At 39.6% G+C, this 20,391-nt stretch overlaps 1 protein-coding gene across 11 annotated transcripts in view; it reads right to left on the bottom strand.

The window, feature by feature from the left end:
- The window catches only part of arhgef1 (Rho guanine nucleotide exchange factor (GEF) 1), a 46,961-nt gene that overhangs the window by 17,883 nt on the left and 8,687 nt on the right, over positions 1–20,391 (bottom strand). For 10 of the 11 annotated variants that reach the window (XM_007553743.2, XM_007553741.2, XM_007553747.2 and 7 more), the window contains 6 exons: positions 6,876–6,962; positions 6,657–6,770; positions 4,280–4,378; positions 2,480–2,522; positions 2,250–2,355; positions 1,742–1,882 (listed from right to left, as the gene is read on the bottom strand). In XM_007553743.2, the coding sequence (XP_007553805.1) occupies positions 1,742–1,882; positions 2,250–2,355; positions 2,480–2,522; positions 4,280–4,378; positions 6,657–6,770; positions 6,876–6,926 (554 nt within the window). In that variant the 5' untranslated portion in view covers positions 6,927–6,962. The remainder of the gene's footprint in view (positions 1–1,741; positions 1,883–2,249; positions 2,356–2,479; positions 2,523–4,279; positions 4,379–6,656; positions 6,771–6,875; positions 6,963–20,391) is intronic. The other variant, XM_007553742.2, reaches the window with a different exon arrangement.

Genomic DNA, 20,391 nt, shown 5'->3' with positions numbered 1-20,391 from the left:
TGACAGCAGAGTGTGAACACTGTATTTCCTTTCCTTTCATTCCCACTTCCTCCTCCTTTCTGCTGACAGGATGAAGTTAGACAATCCTCTGTCCTCTCCGTGGTCTCCTTTCCCTCCCTGTCTGACCCGCCGTCTGAAAAACCGTTGATGGCTGTGGGGTCAAGGGCAACTCTCAGCTGCTCTCTGCTCATCGCAGAAGCAACGCTGATAACTGATAACCTTCAGGATCCTTTGCTCTCTGCATCTCTTGTTGTGCATAAGACCCCCACCTCCACCCCAACGAACACTTGGCTGAGCTCCAGGGAGAGCCTTCCTGCCAGCGTGGCACTCCTGCCTCCATCTTTTCCTCTCTGCCTTCTCGTTTCCTTCTCACGCTGTTTTGCTGTGCTTCTGTCGCAGCTCTCCTGCCAACGCTCTCACCCCGAGAGCTTCTTTTTTCCTCTAATATGCTGCTGGATTCCCCGCTGTGCTTCAGGTTAAATGCATTGCATGCATGCGTAAAATTGAATGCGTACACAGTTGGAAGTTTTATTGATTCCCGTCCAGGAATGCCTAAATGATAATCAAAAAGATTACACACCGAGCAGCTTTTGAACATAATTGTATGTTATTAGGGACGGATGATTATCAGATTCTTCCTTATGACTAACTAAAATGGTATCCAGAGTTCATAAATAGTCTGGAAAAATATGGGATTTTACTTGCTTACATTTCCAGTCTTTATTCCTTAAACCTTCTCTTCTTGTTCTTACCATCTTTCTTCCCCTTGTCCTCCCTTTCTTTATTTCCTGCCTTCCTCCCTCAAGTACTAAATCACTTTCTTCCTCCCTTGTGCCCTCACTTCTTTACCTCCTTTACATTGTTCCTTCCTACTCTTCTTGTGTCCTTTCTTTCTCTCCTTCCCTTTCCTTTGTTGCGTCCTACCTGCCTTTATTTGGCTCCTTCTTTCTTAGCAGTTGAATTTGTACATATCCGTCTTTGCAACACATTTACTTGAACTGTACATTTTGTTATTTTTGTGCTGCATGTCTCCATAGTTTGTGCTGAAAATCAAATAATAATAAAAAAAAACTAAAGCTGATAAATTTCACCAGAGTTTTCCAGTGGCTCAAAATTGGCATATTAAACATTCTTGTCGTTTTCTTCTTCACTAAGTTTAACAGCGAATTTAAGCTGATATTTGCTCCTTAATTATACAGGCCACCTGCCCGGGAAGGATCCGCACTCAGCTGCTGAATAAACACGCCGCTCCTTGCTTGTCAACCTTGACAGTCATCGTGTGGAAACTGTAACAGCGCCAGCATCTTACGTGATGGGAAATATTTCCAGAAAGCAAATGAAAAATGTAGAGGCCTTTGTTCCAGCCAACATACAGGCAGTGTACAGCAACATGTGGGGGAGGGGCAGTACTGCTGTGCTCCATACAGCCACAGAAAAACTCTGGTCACTCCAGTAACTTTGACACCTCAATATAAAGATCTTAAAGCCTAAGAGTGGCTGAAATTGTACACAGCTTTTATTCTTCAAATTCATGTTTGCCTTGATACTTCTAATACGTTCTAATTAAAAAAAAAAAGCCCTTCATGCAGACATAATCCCTCTCTTCAATGAGAGCAAGAAGCAAATGTTTTTGGTCAAATTCAGTAGAAAATGAGCCTCAAACTCGTCGTCTGTGCAGAACATCAAAAAAAAGCTCAACATGTGAAGTAACGCTTGACAAAGAAAGAAAAAAGCCACTTACTGTGAATCAAACATCTTCTCCAACAGATTCTCGGCCACAGACTTCTCCTTCATATCCAACGGGACGCGGTCAGTGGGATAGTGATTCTCCACGTCCATCACCTGCTCCTCACAGAGGGTCATACCCATCATCCTTTTTTGCCTGTGTAAGGAAAAAAAACAAACAAACAAAAAAACAAAACAGGCAAAGGCTGTTAAGGGAGACGTTTGTCACAGTAGATAATACAGGAAGCAGACGTACAGTACTTAGAACATGGAAAGACGCAAAAACTAAAGTAAAACTTTGTTGCTGTAACAACAAAAAGAGTTGTAAAAATTCATATAGGCTTTATAACCGAGAGGAGCACCGATTATGAATGTAATGGGAAGCAGCAAATGCATTTTAATCCATAACCCATAAACTCCCTGTCAAACAGTTAAACCCAATGGTGCTTAGGAGATGGGAGGGGGAAATAATAAACCCAGCTGCTTTCAGTTCAAACGCAGAGTTCCAGCTAGAAGAGGTTTACCTGAAATCTTCCAGCTGTTTGGCTACTTCTGCAGTTTGAAATTTCTGGACATCTGCAGCGTAACGCCTTTGGGTGTCATCTGACAGCAATTCTGGGCGAGTTCGGTCTTGGAAAAGGAGCAGCAGAGTTTAGAATAATTAACACTTCCTGAAAGAAAAGCTACAATCCACAAATAAAAAAACCTTCAACATTTGTAATAGCTAAAAAAATATATATATATATTGACCTACCCAATTCAAAGGATAAACTGGATGGCATCGACACTCTGAGAATCTGTAATGAACATCAAATAAAAATGGTAAAAAGTAACTGGATTTAAATTCTAAAGAATTATAGTTTTTGCATATATCTAGAACATTTCAAAGGCTTATAAAAAGTTATGCATAAATCCATATAACCTTTTTAAAACTGAGGCTGTTTTAAGTTCTTAAAACCTTCTCACATTTACAGCAAATAAAGACACTATGTGGGTTTTCTGCTGCAGAAGAATTATGGACGGCTAATTAACTTTTTCTAATTTAAAAAAAACAAAAACTAAAGAGCGAAAAAAAGAAAATCATCTGCCAACTATTTAAATATACATTTCTGGCATTAAAAAAACAATAGTCTGATCAATTGTACTTAGATTTGTGTAAGTGAGTGAAACATTGTTATGACTTGATTGAATCTGTGATGTGTGCTTTTGCAAACCTGAGATTAGATTTAAATCGTTTCAAGGCCTGGTAATGGCCAAATTATCATTAAAGACCTACAGAACTGATATGGTGCAATTGCTGTGTTTCTCCACCAGGGGTCATTTCAACACCAGCAATGAAAACAAAACCTATCAAAGTAGGAAGCAAAAGCATATCCATAATAAGAGCTGCGAAGCTCTTATGTGGATAAAAGTAACTAAATAGTCCAACTTTGAGGCTGGAGGATCACCACAATGCTGCTTTTATTTATTTATTTATTTTTAAGCTTGAGACCTATGACGAATAATTCCTCCTCGGGGGGTTTTCCCACGATCCCGACAGGAAGTTGAAAGGTTAGAGGACACATGAAGAGAGAGAGCAGAGTTGACTAATAAGTGGAGTCTGAGAGATGTCTGAGGAGGAGGTGAAGAGGAGAAGTGAGAAAGGTCAGGTGAGCAGGGGGGAAACAAAAAGATACAGAGGGCAGCTGCTTTGATAGAGACCAGAGAGCAAACACAGATGACACACACACAGTTAGGAACAAGCAAACAAACTCCTGGTCACACCGAGTACTGCTCTCTTATCAGAGCAGGACATGACAGGTACATCTAAATAATGTTGCATATTATTGAATTTAGTTTAAAAGAAATGAAACTGATTTTATTACACGCGAGTGGAAATTGGAATACTTCCACTCATGCATAATAAGGGTTTATTACCGTTTGCTTCAATGATTCTGGCCCCGACATAATGAAAATCAAGAATGTTATTTCACGGAATATTTGAATATTAAATAAGAAAAAGAAATCATCAGAGTGGACAGGTGGCAAGACCTGCTAGGGGAAAGTGAGCAAAGCGTGAAGTGCTCTCACGGCTGTGCAGACTTATTAATGGATAAAACAAAGCAGACCAACACCAGCAGATGACACGGCTCCCTAAATCTTCACTGGATGTAGAAATTTCACACTGCAACTTTTACTCTCTGCCTCTCTGCTCTTCGTCCAGCGTATCAGACCTTGATTTCCAAATGTAATGGAAAATGTACCTTTGTCTGAAAAGAGGACTATGGGCTGTTGGCTAACAGTCCAGTTCTTTTCTTGCTACTACAGATTTTGTTTTGTTTTCATCACAACCTAACCAAACATTAGCAGTTCGGCCAAGTGCAATGCCGATGCACCACTGTCCCATTCAAGCTAACTGTTCTTGTTTAATTGCAAATAGTTAAGTGACAGGTTTTTGAGGTGTTTACTATTATTCCTTTTACTCTTTCATTTGTCTACAGATTTCTGGAATCTGCTTTCATCTTAATTCTTTTTTTTTTTTTTTTGGCAGAAAAAAATGTAGCGTTTTACTTACAGCACCCTTCTCCAGGAAGTTGTTGTAGAACTCTGGAAACTGTTTCTTGGTGTCTCTGGCATTGAGGTTCTTCACGATGTCAGCGTGAAGATAACACAACTGTGAAGGAGGCAGAAAACAAAGCAACTTTTTAGTCTGACATTTGCAACAGCTGTTGATGGAAGAAGTCATTTTAATATTCATCATAAATCCTAAAAATCACTGACAAACCAGACGTGTCAGACATAAACTAACAATTTTACACTCTAGCAACTATGACAGTGATTCTTTATTCTTGTTATGTAATGTCTTTGCAATCTGCAGGCTCTATGTCAGCTACACGAACGAGCAATACTTAATTTTTAGAGTGTATTATGTTTACTGAACATATTTGATACTTGCGCAAACAGAGCTCTCAAATCAGTGAAGTTGAAAGGGTGGGTAAATGGATGGAAGATGGATAAACAGATGACTGGACAGGTGAATGGATGGATAGTTAACAGAGGACTGACAAGTAAATGAATGTATAGATGAGCAAATGAATAGGTAGATGGTGGAAAGGCAGACATAGATGATAGATGGCAGAACCGATGGATCGATGGGCGAATGATGGGTGGATTGAAGGACAGATGTACAAATGAGTGGATGAATGGACAGACGGACAAACAGATGAATAATGGATGGAAACATTGAACAATGCAAATAGGTAACGAACAATAAAAAGTATGCTGAAATGCAAAGAAAATATCACTGGATGCCCTTTCATGAATATCGTGGTTATAACAAGTGAAATTTGAGACAATTTGCACCTTTCGACTTCTTTTTATGCACAGCAATCCAAAGGAACTAATCCTGTAAATCTGCAAAGTGAGACTTTCCAAACTTTGAAAAGAGCACTTCATCAGTCTGTGGAAAACTCCAGTGTATAAGTTACTCCTCTTCCACAGACTCTAATTCCCAAACGTAGGGCTGAATTATTCAACTAACCTTGTCTGCTGCAACAGATTTTCACAGAGTATGAAAGAGTCAAAGGCGAGCAAGTGCTCCATTTACACTTCATAGATCCATGAGAAAAAAAAAAAAGTAGGGCAAAGGTAAAAGGTTAAATCCAAACCCACTTAAGGCAGAACTGGATTATTTTCCAGGAGAAATTAAAAAAGTTACTTTACAACAAGAAGAAAAAGTATATATTTTAAGAGTGCAGAGAGTAATTAAACAACATGAGGATAACGTTATCAGTACAAAGTCGTATTTTTGATAAAGATAAGTAGATAAAAAATAAGCCACTTATATCCAAAGACAGCACATCTTTTTTGGGGAGTCCTGCCTTTTTCCAAAGTAACACAGAGCAAACAGACAAAGCATGCTCTAGAGAGGGTATTTCTGTGTTTAGCCTGCAGTGTAAATTCCTCTACACTCTTGGAATGAGAAGGTGAGGCAGAGGGGGATTCAGTTCACTGCACTTTACAGATTTGGCATTGGATATGTCTGAGGTCTGTGGACAGCTGTCAGTAAAAGGAAGACATAATAAATCAATTAAAATGAGCAAAAAGGCAACATGTAACAACAAAGGGTGTTTTTCTATTAAAGGTTAATAAAAAATGACAAACAAATTGAAGGTCAATCATTTTTCTTTAACACAGTGTAAAGATAAAGTTATATATATATATATATATATATATATATGTTTTAGGTTAGTTAAAAAGAATTGATTTTTTTCTTAGATTTTAGAATAATAAATAAATATGTAATTAAACAGCAAGTGTTTTTTTTCTATAATTTCTCTCAGTTTTTTTGCAATTCCAAAATAACTCTGGTGATTATTTTGTTATCTATTTAGTGACACTCATGTTATTAATTTTCTATTACAGATCACTTGTCTGGTATGGAATTTTGTTCTTGTGCAATTTTTTAATATATAAAAAAGTAAAAAAAAAATGTGTTGAGCAGAAAAGACATAAAATCACTTAAGGCCCTCTGTATCATTCACTTTCATATATTAACAGTATTTAGGAACTATATTTTGCAGCAAATATATTTCTATTTAGATTAAATTCCTCACAGACATACAGAAGCAAAGGCCAGGGCGATTCATTTGTGGGAATCTACTGTACACGACTGTCCCCAACCCCAATCTTCCGCCCTCATTTCCTGTCTGCATCGGCACAGACATAACTCCACTAAATACCTGCAAACTTCAAACCAAATCCCTGACATTATTACGCGGAATCTACATCGATGTGTGAAAAGTGAGTGAATCTCTAAACACTCCAACCTTTTGAAATAACTCAGGCTGTAAAGTGAAACATCTTTCAGCTTTTAAAAAAATGTAAACACATCTGTAACCCCCTAATCCATCAAAAGTGTATCTTCTGTACACGAGATGCTAGGTTCTCACCAAGGGCGCAGGGTCAAACTGGAGAATGACATGCTGCATGAACACCAGCAGGTGAGTTGGCCGTTTCTTCAACAAGTCGATGCTGTCGAAGTGCGGGCATTTGTCATCTGCTGACTGCGACGAGCAACGGAAGAGCGACAAGAAGATGGAAGAATTACAAACTTAAGCTAAAAGTAATGATACAGTTAGATTCAACAGTTTCTCTTGCACTTCACTCACATCTGCTAAATCGCTCTCGAAGTCCTCATCTTCAGCCCCGATGATGCTCATGGCTGGCTTAGAGCGCTGAGCTCCAAACAAACCCTGCTATGGAGAGACAGAAGAAGAAAACGGTGGAAAACAAAAATGCTTAGTAAATATTTGGATCTTCATTACACATCTTAATCTTTTGATTCAATAGATCATTGCTAAGCAGAGGTAAATGGTAAGCCAGACAGGAGACAGAACGCAGGGAACTTTCCAAGTGTAAAATCAAAAAAATGTATCAGGATTTAATTTGTCAGATTAGCAAAAAGACCCATCGATTTCAGTACCATTTGCTAAAACACAAAACATTCAACATTATCAAACTGCAAAGATACCTGTAGCTTATATGCTGTTACCGTTAGGTTATTTGCTGAGCTCAGGAGCAAACGTTTTGACTCGGGCAACAGCAAGTTCTTACTCAACATACAACTCAGCAAACAGTTCTCCTGTAGATGTCATAACGTAACAGCAAGGATCTAAAAACGGCACTGAGTTAATCTGAAAATAAAGGTTTAGGCCAACCCTTCTCTTTGAAATCAATGAATAGGGGGGGAAGGCTTTGGAACATGTGACAAACTTACCTCCACCCTTTACACCATTCACCACTTCCCCTTCCCCAAAACACACAAACAAAACAGAGCTCCTGTATTCAGTCCTCTGAAGGCCACAGACCCAGAGCCGCCAGCAGGGAACACCCAAACACACATCAAAAAGGTAAACCGTACAACGCTGGGTGACAACAGTGGGCACAGTGTAAGAACTTGGTGACGCTGAAAAAGAAAGACGGAGGTGTGATGTGTAGAGTGCCAAGAAAAGGCATTTGCTTCTTACCAATTTTAGCTTTGGCTGTCATGCTTTAAATCTTTCAGATCAAACAAATTTCATTATCATAGGTAGCCAGATGCAGTTCTCAATTACAACACATGCTGTCCTTACCAACTTGGCGCTAAGAGAAAACGTGTGTGCCCCTATACCTACTAAGTGGTTGTGGCAACCATTTGGGAGCAAATGCTGTCACTGTAGAGAAAATATAGTCCACTCTTTTTGCAAAATTGATTTATTTTAGCCTCACTGGGGTTTGGGGGGCCAGGGGGGCTTTCTAGCATAAGCAGCATCTCAATTGGATGTGAGCCCAGAGTTTGTCTAAGCCAGTTCAAAACCTATCTTTTGAAGAACCAGTAATAAGTATAATTGCCATCACTAAAATCTGATATGAAAAATGTGAGGACAGCGTTCTTATGTACAGTCTGAAGTGAGACGGGGGGTCTCTTCCAACTTACAATAGACTGGACCACAACAAACACAACAGCAAGCAAACCCAGAGGCATTCAGTGGACTTTGTCCTCTCAGTTGGAAGACCTTGACTTTGCAGATGACCTTGCTCTTCCACAAACAAGCCACTGTAGCATACAATCCGAAACTGACAGAATCAACAAACACACCAGACAGGTCAGACTTAACATCAACAGCTCCAAAACTCAAGAGATGTGCATAAATTCCCCCTCAACAGAATCCAGATGAAAGGAGCACCACTTGAGTTGGTGGAGAATTTAACCAACCTCTGTAGCCTCATCAGAAAGGACAGTGCTGTCCATAAAGACATTAGGGAAAGGCTGGGAAGCATTACGGTGTCTTTCCCAAGCTCTGTTCCATCTGGAGGGCTTAACAATAGAGCCTAAAAACAAAGACGTTCCTGTACAACAGCAACGTCTAGTTGTCGTCCTGCATGGTTCAGAGTGTTGCCTTGCTGTCGTACATTATGAGACTCTGCCGGAGCTTTTGGCCAGCGCTTGATAGTCATCACAGAAGAGCGGTGGACTTTAAGCTGAAATGTAATATGTACACAAAGATCCAAAAACCCAAATGTTAAATAACTCGTGATCGAATCCCGTTTAGAAAAATCTCCAAATTACCTCTCACTTAACTTCTTTAAATTTTGCAAGTGATCTTGCAAAATTAGAATTTTTTTTTTTTTTTGCAAATCCATTTTTAAAACAAGTTACATTATGTGGAAAATGCAACATCATATGCAACATGTGAAAGCAGCCAAAAATAATTTAATAAAATGCATAAGTGGAAAATCTTTTACCTAAAAATAACCTGATTTATTTGCTCATTTTCATGCAGCCACTGTAGTTAATAACTAACAAACAAACTCTTAGAAAAGATTACTCTAATTGAAATTGTAATAAAGAACATGTTTGCCTTTCAGGGTTTCTAAATACACACACACACCACATGGCATATGCAGATGCGTACAGAAGAACACAATAAAAGTCAGCTTTCATCCCTCTACTACCGTAGCATTAACCATAGATGCATTTCATCTTTATAGGCTCGGTCACTGATGCACACTCTTAAAACTAATAAGATGGTGCTTCCTTTTGAAAGGGCTGGAGCTAATTTAAGACATTAGGTAACCTGTCCTGCAGGCTAATGAATAAAACTGGAACTTCTTGCAGGGAGTCACGAACGCTGCAGCAGCTGGGATGAAAATGAGAGAACCCTTTTGTTCAGGATTGAGGAAGTTAATATAATATACCAGGTAAACTACAACACATATCTGGATGACTAGAAGCACTACATAACAATAGGCATAACAATATGACCCCTGAAAGACAAGTAGTTAAGATGAATTATCTGTTTTTGTAACTTTTAGTGGCTGAGCTGGATTAACGAGCAAGTGAATATTTTACCCCCGAAAGTTAAAAGTAGTAAAAGCAGGAAAAATGGGCCAGCATGAGGATTTACGTTAGCTCGAAAGGATCCAATTTTAAGGGCTTGATGACTGAGTGAGGACATCGACAAAACGTGAGTCCTTATGTGGTGTTCTCAGTCTGCAGTACTCCAGATTCATGAAAAGCGTTTCAAGTAAGGAGCAGTAGGGAAACAGTGATGTGGTCAGGGGCAATAAAGTCTTATGCCTGTAAGAAATGAAGGTCCATGCGGTCCGATTCAACAACTGAACTTCTGTAGCTCAAATTGCCAAAGAAGTTATGGGTGGTTCAGATCAAAAGGTGTCCCAATAAAGCAAACATTGCATTACAGTTCGTTGCACATGGGAGTGCATTAACGCAGATTTGTTAGGGTTTCCATGCTGAATCCTGTAGACTTTTGAAAGAGCCAAAATGGGCATGTGAGCATCAGAAATGGAGAACAGAGCAATGGAAGAAGACGGTCTGGTCCGATGAAACATGAACACTTTCCTCTGGAACATGTGGCACCGGGATGCAGTACAGGAAAAGGCCAAGCTGGCTTTGGCAGTACAATACTTTGGGTAATGTTTTGCTTAGATCCATGTGGATCTTACTTTGACAAAGTCCCATTACCTAAGCACTGTTGGCCACCATGTACCCAATTTAATAAAGACAGTATTCCCCATTGCTTGTGTCTTATTTCAGCAGCATACAGTTTCCTGCTAAAATGCAAAAATGGTTGAAGAATGATCAGAGAAGCACAAGTGAAAGGTGCTCATCTGACATCCAAATACTCCAGATCTCAATTAAATTAAGTATGAAATCTAAAGAAACTCCATCTCACAACATACTGGACTTAAAGGATCTGACGCTAACATTTTAATGCCAAGTACCACAACACAGTTTCAAGGATCTGGTGAAGGCAGTTCATCAAGTTCTATTTTAGCACCAACAGGGGATACACACACTAACAGGAACATTATTATGCCTGATTGGCATATACATTTCTTTGCAGAGTTCCTAATCATAAAATAAAGGGTATTAATTCTCACCCTGCATTACAAAAACATTGAAATCAATTGTTCTGGGGGCTAAATGGCAGATACACATTTACGCATAATGAAATGAATAGTGGCATTCTGTTTGACTCTGAAATCCTCCTGGCGAAGGACAATGGCTAAGATAACAACAAAAAAAACAACACTTTTGTTTTTACTTTTCAGTAAAGTAAAAGTACTAAAAAGTACTTCTACATTGCTTCTTCAATAACTATTAGGTCTTCTCGGTTGTGGCAGATGGCCTGGTTGTGCTGGAGGGGTTTTTTCCTCTCCACTGTCACTACATGCATGCTAAATATGAGGGATCGCTGTAAAGTCAAAAACACAAAGGAAGCAATTGTCTGCTGTCACTTTGTGCTTGTCCAGGAGAAGCTAATGCTACAAATTACTGATTTGATGCAATTTGCTGGGTCTCTTTATAGAAAGCCTTATAAATTAATTTGAATAATGAGCTGAACTTGATGCACGGTTTGATGACTAGGATCAATTTGAAAGTATGTACTGATTGAACTAAAATTACTTTTTTGTACAGTACCTTGAGATGGTATGTTGTGAATTAGGGCAGTATAGTTAAAGATAATTGAACTGAATTAAATAATTAAAAAGAAATAGAAAAAAAACAAACGCATTAAGAAAATGTGAAGCACCTAAAAGAAAAAAACTTTCCGATGAGTGCACAAGTCTAATTATACAAATGAATTTGCAGTTACTTCAGCTGATTACGAGGGAACAACAACAACAACAAAAAAATTCACTTGATTTCTGGGGAAACCTGAAAGGGTGATCCTGCAAGACTGGATATGTGACTTTGATCAAGTGTATTTGTACAGCGATGTGGTAGCTCTCATAAATGCTTTGGGGCCAAGCAGAGGTCTTCTTGTGCATGACTTCAACAGAACTGGTGGCATGGGAGACAGAAAGTGGAACTGGGAGACAGAGAGAGAAAATGGGTTCATTTATGACCGTATACAGTGGGCTGCATGCTGACAAAGGCCAGCTGCGGAGGAGGGGTTAGCTAAACAGAGAGAGTCACAGGCTTGTGGCAGCAAAAGCTGCACATCTGCAGAGACATACACAAACACAACAACACTGAAGTAAAGACACTTCTTCAAAATGTGACTTTTTCCTGGTTGAAAGGTAAAATGCTTTTCTTTAAAACTCCTTTAAAAGATGAAGTGAAGCAAACAGAAAACCTTCAGACAGCTTAAGTGATTTCAGTCCAGGATAGGAATTGTTGTTCACATGACACCCTATAAGTTTAACTCAGGTCAAAATAACTGCACTTGCCATGTTCTTCAAAAAAAGACAAATTATTTGGCGACCTGTTGCATTTTTTCAGTGAATTAATTTTCTTCTTAACCTTCTAATAAAGCCTCTTTAGAAATTATAAAATACAGATAAGTTACTAGCATTCACTATTTTTAGATCAGTGTAGTTGCAAAAATAAATATTTATTTTTTGAACATCTAGTTAGTGTTTTTGTTGGGGATGTTTAGAGGAATCAGATAAAAGTTTGTTTTTTTTGTTGTTGTTGATTTTAAAGCCTGATATACCTTGATTTGTGGAATCTGAAAAATCATTACTTCTTCATGCAAGTGAAAAGACCCACCAGGTGTCTTCAGTGGTAATTATTAATGGGTGATAAAGAACAAAACCTAGCTATTTTGTTATTAGTGAGCTTGTAAAGAAAACTGGAGTTTTGTCAGCATATCTACAGTTCATTCAGGCTGCAACAGAGCGAGAGAAAGCAAGACCATCAAATATCATTAAGGCTGAATGGGGTACAGCAAAGGTCCTCAGTTTTATCCTTTTGAGCTTTCCTTTAAAAATGAATAAAAAGCCAAATACATCATCAACAGACACATGTAGTATGTATACACACATGGTGTGTAGAAAAAAAAAACTACCCTTAAACTTTTTTGAAATATTTGTAAAATGACTAGGCATTAATTTTTCTAGCACAAACCAACTGCAAATATTTTACATCACTTGTTTTTAAAGAATGTATGGGGGCAACTTCACTCTAAAATCGGCTGATCCAAGTAAAATAAAATAAAAAAAATTAACATGGATCATTTATAAGTGAATAAACTGACCAAGAATTACAGCTCTCAGTGGGATAAAGATCGGTGAAGCATTTCAGTTTCAGTTATTCCTGAATTCTAAGTATAATGGAAAAGCTTAGATAACATGGAGGAAAGCATGCTGCTGTTTCCATGCAGCATGTCTCAGCATTTCAGTCCCCTCATTATAGGAGATTCTGAAGCCAGCCCCTTATTATTGCTGCGTCTTGGTTTATTTCAGTGAATCCGTAATACATTTAAGTTTTCTTAGAGGGAAATTAGAGCAGGCAGGAAGCTGATTGTGGCTACTCGAAGGGAAGTGAAGAAGGTCAGTTCCCTTCTACAGAGCAGCAGCTCCTGCTCTAACTAAACTGGACCGTGTGGTACATTCCAGCATATGGCACGGTTCGGACAACAGATGGAGACAGTGTGAGTTTCAACACTGAGCAGACTTTATTTCTCCATCCCCTCACAATTACATCAAAGTTGGCATCAGCTCTCCACGGTTGGGGCTCCTCCTGGCTCATGCAGCGTGCACGCAGTATTCAGTCCCAGAAGTGCAGAGATCAACTGTGGTGTTCCTGAGAGTCGGCAGCTGACCCCTGCTCCTCCCTCCCATCACATTCCACTACTAACTAAATGTCAGGTGGCATCAATGTAATGATAGCCATCAAGCGTGTTTGCCTTTGTGTGTATTTGAGCTAAGACTACGCTCATACGTGTGTGTGTGTGTGTGTGTGCGTGTGTGTGTGTGTGTGCACGTGTGCGTGTGTGTGGAGGCTGCTGGTGTACCGGTGGGTGTGTGTGACAACTGGTCTTTATAAGAACATTCCTTCTCCATTGCTGAGGTCTAATACAGTATGAAGGCAAGCTAAAATAAGCAGCTGCCTCTTTATTTAGACTGAATGGCAGCAGAGTTTAGTATTAAATATTTCCAACAGGGTCAGCGCAGGCTAATGATAACCCACCAACTCTTACATCAACTCTTACATAAATCCCTTAGCCACTGTGGAACTGTGAAAACAATCGGACGCTAAGGTAAAACCCTTTTGATCTGGACAGGATTAGGGGCCAAACTGTGCCCCTCGCCCAAATGTGGGCCTCTGCAGCACCCATACCTCAGTAGTAGTAGAGGCTAATAGCTCTCAGTCAAGATGTAACTGCGTAACAGTGACTGTGAGACAGGCGAGTGACAAAGTGGTGCTAGCACCAATTACCAGTATCAGGACACAACCTAACCTAAAAGGATACCGCAAGTTCTCATAAAATGACCTGTCAGCAGCAAAACTGAACCCTGTTCACAGCCTCAGTGCAGCACTAATAATAAAGTATGCAAAAACTAAGATAAAAAAATTTTCAGTCGTGCGATTACAGTGTAAGATGATAAGCTCTAAAAGTGTTTCTCTGTTTTAATTAGGATGCACAATTTTAGGAATATTATGAAACTCTTATTATTCATAAATATTGCAATTAGAGCAGCACAATCAAATTGCAGCAATCATTGCAATAAGAATATGGTGCCGGGTGCAACATTTTATAAAATATTATATTAAGTGCACCACATTCAAAATGTGCATGCCAGTCCTGCTGGATGGACCTTCACTCAGCGGATAGATATATTGCTGGTATGCAAAGGTCAATAGATAATCAAATAGCAGACTGCATTTATGCAAACCTTTGCAATTGCAGTAGTGCATGCACTGATGACGCATGCACTACACTAAACCACCCAAAACCTGCAAACCACTCAGCTTTGAATTGAATGCAGGTGTTTAGTTGCACCCAACTAAACACCTGCATTAGTCATCTGATGCACCCTTAGTTTGCAGCAGATGACTGAGGAGTCAGATATGTTGCAAGCCGTGCATGAATGACAACAGAAGATCAGGGTAAAAATCGATCATTCAGTTCTACTCTTGGATCTGGAAGCGTATGACCTGCTCACTTCTCCTTTTTTTGTTTTTTTTTTGTCCTAATGGCCAACGTTTACTAAAGTTTGAGTCAGACGTAGGGTTATGACTCAAACTCTGGCAGATTGAGTAAGTATTGACCCGTTTGACCTTTGTTGCAAGACAACTTGCAGCCCAACTGAGCAGGTCTAACAGTTTCTGATTCCATTAAAAACAACAAGCAGGCCTAATTATCCCAGGCTGATATGATTATCAGGGATTGTGACACACCCTAGCTGAAGAATTACACTTATCCTCTTAATTTACTGTAGCTCAGGGGCTTTTCGGGCTATTAGGCATAAGCATGTTACAGCTAGAAAAGGAATTGCATTGCATTACCGGGTATACCTGCTTTTAAATTCCTCGTCGAACCCTATGCTTGTTTTAATATTAAAATGAATTTTGATGCAGTTATTAGAAGATCTCTTATATGTTCCCATGTGTTCTACTCTGTGCTTTCCTTTGTTTGCTAGCAACACAATAGCCTAAACAAAACATGTTCTCATTAGCACATCTTTCAGTTTCTGAGATGCAGAGATGTGTTTGAAGTTGTGACTGAATTGAGCTCTAAGTGCAGCATCTAAAAATAGAGCGGCAGTTGATGGCTGCAGCTCGGACAGCTTGCACTGCGGCTGCTGCTTATCTGCCTCATTCATCAGGCCAGAGACCCTCATTAACTGTGACCAGGGGATTCCTACCAGAGCTGCTGCTGCTGCCAACCCACCACTTCAGCAGCTCCACCCTTGGGCGCCTCAACACAGACTAAAAAAGAAAAAAAGCTCTGGCAAATAAAGAGCCATACAGACAGGAAGTGGGTGTAATTTCCTCAGGAAGCTATCAGAGCCATTTCCTGTATAACCAATCACATCAGAAGAGAGTGAGAAGGCGAGACACAAAGAACGAATCAAGAAAGAGAGCGAGAAGTTTTGTAAAACATAGAGGCCACAAGTGTTTCCGTAAGAAGCATGACAAAAACTGCCATCAGTTTCATTTCAGGTTTACATGAGCAAAACTGAAATGATTCAATTTTCAAAAGGATGAAGCTCCAGTAAGACGGTCTAACCTAAACGAAAGGATGGATAAAACAAAGATGCTGGAATACTGATGTTAACCTGACATGTTCTGATGATTCAAGCATAACATTTGAAATCTTATGAACACGAATCATTTTCAATTAGCAAGATGGGAATATTTTGTTTCTGTTTCAAGCTTGCTCTTTTCAAAACGTGTCTGCCGAGGTGTTTCTTAGCAATGCAATTTCTGAGGAAAAGACTTGCTGATGCACATCAAAACACCTGTGCCACACGTAATCCTAACACTTCAGATTCCATCAATAAACTAACAGACAGAGGATAAGCAAACAAAACCTTCAAGACTGCCGCTTCACCTCCGCAGAGGATCAACTGAAGGAGCGAGGCCTGTAATAGCTTTAGGTCACAGTGTAATCAAAGGTGCTCCGGTAAACGCCTCCTCCGCATCGGCAGATGGCAATGATCACGTCTCAACCCCAGCAATGGCCAACAATGTTGTGCATGGATGGGAGCAAGCTGCTGCTCTCCAAACATTACACTGCTTCACATTTGCTGATTGACTGTTTGAAGGAATAAATCCGACGTCTGACAAAGAAACTGAATTAAAGATCAGAATAGCCTGCGATGTTTCAATGGATGAAAGCTGCACATTACAGGAAAGCTGTTTAGTGGAGCCAAATGAATTAGCTTATTTAATGTTTCAAAAGAAAATAAACACAGAAGATGGCAACAATGAGAAGTTGACAGTTCAGTGAAACCTGCAGTTCATTTAGTCTTACACATTGTACGATTATTTTGGAAACTTACATAACTAGCCTAACTTTTCAGATGTTTCATGATGGCATAATTGATCATGAAAAAAATGAATTTACAAGCAAAATGAAAGGAGGGATGGTAATATGAGATACGGAGGGGAGGTAGGAAGGAAAAAAAAAGAGGAAAATGGTTCACTCTGAAATAAGAAACAAAGCAGCAGCAGAGGAAACACTTTAAGGAACAGGCAACGGAAATATCCAAGTATACGCAAGACATTTTGGCAAGCAAAGGAAGAAGTTAAGTATCCAGAAACTGTTAGGTCCCACACATCAGAGCTTGCTAATTACACATCTGTTTCCAAAAGTCAGCAAAGCATAACGGAGCACACACCCTCGGCTTGTCCAACCTTGACCAAGCAGCTCCAACCGCAGCTGGCAGAGCTCTGAGTTCACACGCCCAAAACACCTCTCTGACTAGAGAGCATGTCTCCTGTGAATGAATCTATATAGAACATGTATCCTTAGTTTGCAACATAAATAAATATATAGTGTGCCTTGAGGGAAAGAAACTCTCATGTTACTTTATATGATGAGGCAACAATAAGTAGAGCATAATTGGGAAATGGCAGAAAAAAAAATGACTTAAAAATGTTTTAAACATCTTAAAACTGTGGTTCGATAATACAATAATACTTCAAACTCTGAACATCTCATGGAAAGAGAAATGACATATGACACAAGATATGGCTGACAAGAAGGGGAAGGAGAGCATTACTCAGAGAAGCAGTGAGGAAGTCCGTGGTAACTCTGGAGGAGCTGCAAAGACCCACAGTGAAAGAAGTCATTGTTAAAAAAAACCTGGCCTTTATGGAGGAGCCTGAAGCAGAGACCCTTATTTTCACAAAAGTTGAAAACCAGTGTCTTTTCACTTCACATGAAGCACTAATTATAATCTTACAAAATGTAAAAAAAAAAAAAAAAAGTTCAAAGGATGCAAGTATTTTTGCAAGACATTGGGAGCAGAAGGTGTCCACACGTGCAAGAGGCTAATTTCAAGGTGCTAGTTGGCTGGAGGGTAGTAATATCCCTTGAACCGGATGGGTGGATGTGTGAGAAGTGAAGGACCTGAAAATGACTTAAAGGCATTGAGGTAAATACTCTGAACTACACATCACAAAAGTAGAGCATCTTCACAATCCTACATCAGGGTTTGTGACTTATATCTCATCAAAATTGTTAAGGATGTCTGATCTGATCGGTGACTTCAGTTCAACTATTGACTTATGCAAGATCTTAATCTGATGCATGTGTAGCAGACAGCTGAAACTAACTTTTAATACATCGAGGCTGTGCGCATCAGTGTTATTGCTGGCTACTGTGTTGACCTTGTGGCCCCTGTGGACAACCACAGAACAGAACTTTCATATCGTACTTTTGGTCCCCCCCCCCCCCCCACACTGACACGTTTGCTTATTTCACACGTACGTGGACATAAATACTTTTTAACATAAGCTTCACTCGTTGACAAAGTATTTTACAAAGTCTAATTAAGTTTCTAGTAATGAATGCAGAAATATTCCTTCCCCTTTGCAAAGTAATACAGTTGACAGGTGTCACATGACTCCTAACTCATTATGCAAGCAGTAATGCACCAAAGTTGACTTAAAACAACAAAGGTCAGGAGTTACCTTTACTCAGTGACCCTCACACTTGGGAGTTAAAACAGGACCTGAAAGGAAACTAAAACTCTAAAACTTGAACTTGGACATTTCTGGAAAAGGGAAAAAAAAAAGTAGCCTTTTGTTTAGTTAATCAAGATGTTAAAGGTAATGAAACCATTTCTGACTAACTTCGTTCTTTAATCTCAAACATAAGCTTTGTGATGACAACAGAATAACAGGACTGATCCTAAGAAGTGGGCGTTTACAAGACAATCTAATAACAGACACAGGGGAGGTGAATTGTGGGAAATGTCCTGGAGGTTTGTTGTTTGTCTCTAGACTAAACCTCTGCTGCATCAGTCAGTATAGGCTAAATTTCCTGAAAATATGCATAAACTTCACAAAGGCACTGAGCTCTTCATGCATCATCGCTTTAGAGATAATTTCTCCAAAACAAATTAGGCTTCCAGAAAACACAAGTGTCCTAATTTATTCCATAAACTGTTAAAGATAAGCCTTAATTTTTTCTCCACAGATAAGAAATTTCAAGATAACGTCTGCCTGTTACTTCAGTGTCACAGAAAGGGTAAAAGAACAGCGGCCACAGCTTTTTACAGGGAGCAAAGTTATTCCGGAGATCTTGTCGCTGCCCTGACAGTCGGCAAACACACCAGCAGCGCGTACAGGGCGAGATAACTGTTGCACAGCTGACTGCATGTACGAGGAAGTCAGATCATGAGTTGGTGAGAAAGGGAGTGGCTCCTCCTTGCTGAGGGTGTTAAGAACATGACAGTATGCCTAGTCAGGCCTATTTCTCTCAGAGCAAATGAGCAACATCCCCGCCATTCATTTATATTCCCGTAATTGTGTCCCTTTTTCCTTCTCTCCTAACTTTCTTCTCCTGCTTGTCCTGCCTAACTAAAGCACCTCCTTCTACTTTCACTCTAAGACAGCCAGTGCATTCATAACAGATCGACAAGAGCCAATTATATAATTTAACAAGCATTACATAGCTGCTAAAATAAGATTATGGCCAATAGCTAAAAGGAAAACACAAGCAGCGTTTTTTTTAATTTTTTTTTTTATTGCTTCACACAACATGCCTTACACGCTGTTCTTTGTTTTTGCTGCAAAAAGGAAACATACTCCTGTAACATTGTTTTAGTGCAATAAGCTTATCGTGGTTTTCCTTGGACTCGGCTGCTGCAGGGAGTCGATGACCTTCTATTCAGACATTTTTAATGATATTGAACAGCCACATCCCCCTAAATGTCTGCGCAAGGCTTTCCAGAGTCTGTTTACATGGTAAAGATGATAAACGAGTTATCCTAAATAACAAGCTGCGAATTTCTCCCACATCCCTGCACACACATTCAGCAAAGCCTAATAGGCTTTTGGCTTATTTGCTTGTTTCCTTGCAGCTAAAGCTAACTCCAGTCTCCTACTCCAACTAGCTGCCGCCCCCATCCGCTCTCGCCTCCTCTCCTCCATAAAGAGGTCAATGGCCTCATGGAAACAGTTGATAGGCCGGGGGAAATCGACTGGCATGGATTGGCAGTTCAGAGTGAACCTCCAGCTTGGCCTAACTGCTTCCATGTGCATGCGGGAGAGTTTGGGTATGTGTGCAGCTATAATTGCCAAGATTAAACAAAGAAATCTCTGATTAGCCTTTTTCGGCAAAAAAAAAAAAAAAAAAAGAAAGAAAGAAAGAAAAAACCTGACCCTGACTCATTCAGTCGTTCAATTACGTGCATTAGCGTGTGCTGCAGGTTCATCTGAGCTTCAGCTGATTTAAAAAAGGCACCAAACAAAGCTGAAATACCAGGGTTCATGTCAAATATTCCTGGAAGGAATGTCAGGCTATCCAGAATCAAAGCCCATAAGCCAAAAATGCCTCTGCACTCACACAAAGGTGCACCTTGGCTCACGATGCTGAAAATCTTACACCCATGATGTGCATAACAAAAAGGCAATAAATGACTCAGCCCAGTCCTTGTACCATCTACGAATAATTACATCGAACGCCACTGTTTAGAAGTGCATTCATATCTAAGGAGAAATAATAACTTGGCTCTTACCAGCGCTGACATTTACTGTCCAGTAAAATAAACTCAAGTGAAAACAGATCTCTCCTCATTTAGTGTCACGTTTCAATAGCTTTTAAAAAGCATCCACATTAGCCACAAAGCATTAATGTAGATGCTGTTTTCCACACTAAGCCAGAAAGAGAGAGAGAAGGAAAAAAATAACACTAGAAGCAGATCAGCATCATGAAT

Source organism: Poecilia formosa, unplaced genomic scaffold (genome assembly GCF_000485575.1).
Source record: "Poecilia formosa unplaced genomic scaffold, Poecilia_formosa-5.1.2 Scaffold59, whole genome shotgun sequence".
Taxonomy (NCBI): domain Eukaryota; kingdom Metazoa; phylum Chordata; class Actinopteri; order Cyprinodontiformes; family Poeciliidae; genus Poecilia; species Poecilia formosa.
The sequence above is the reverse complement of the archived record's forward strand: the minus strand, read 5'-3'. Positions and strand labels throughout refer to the sequence as shown.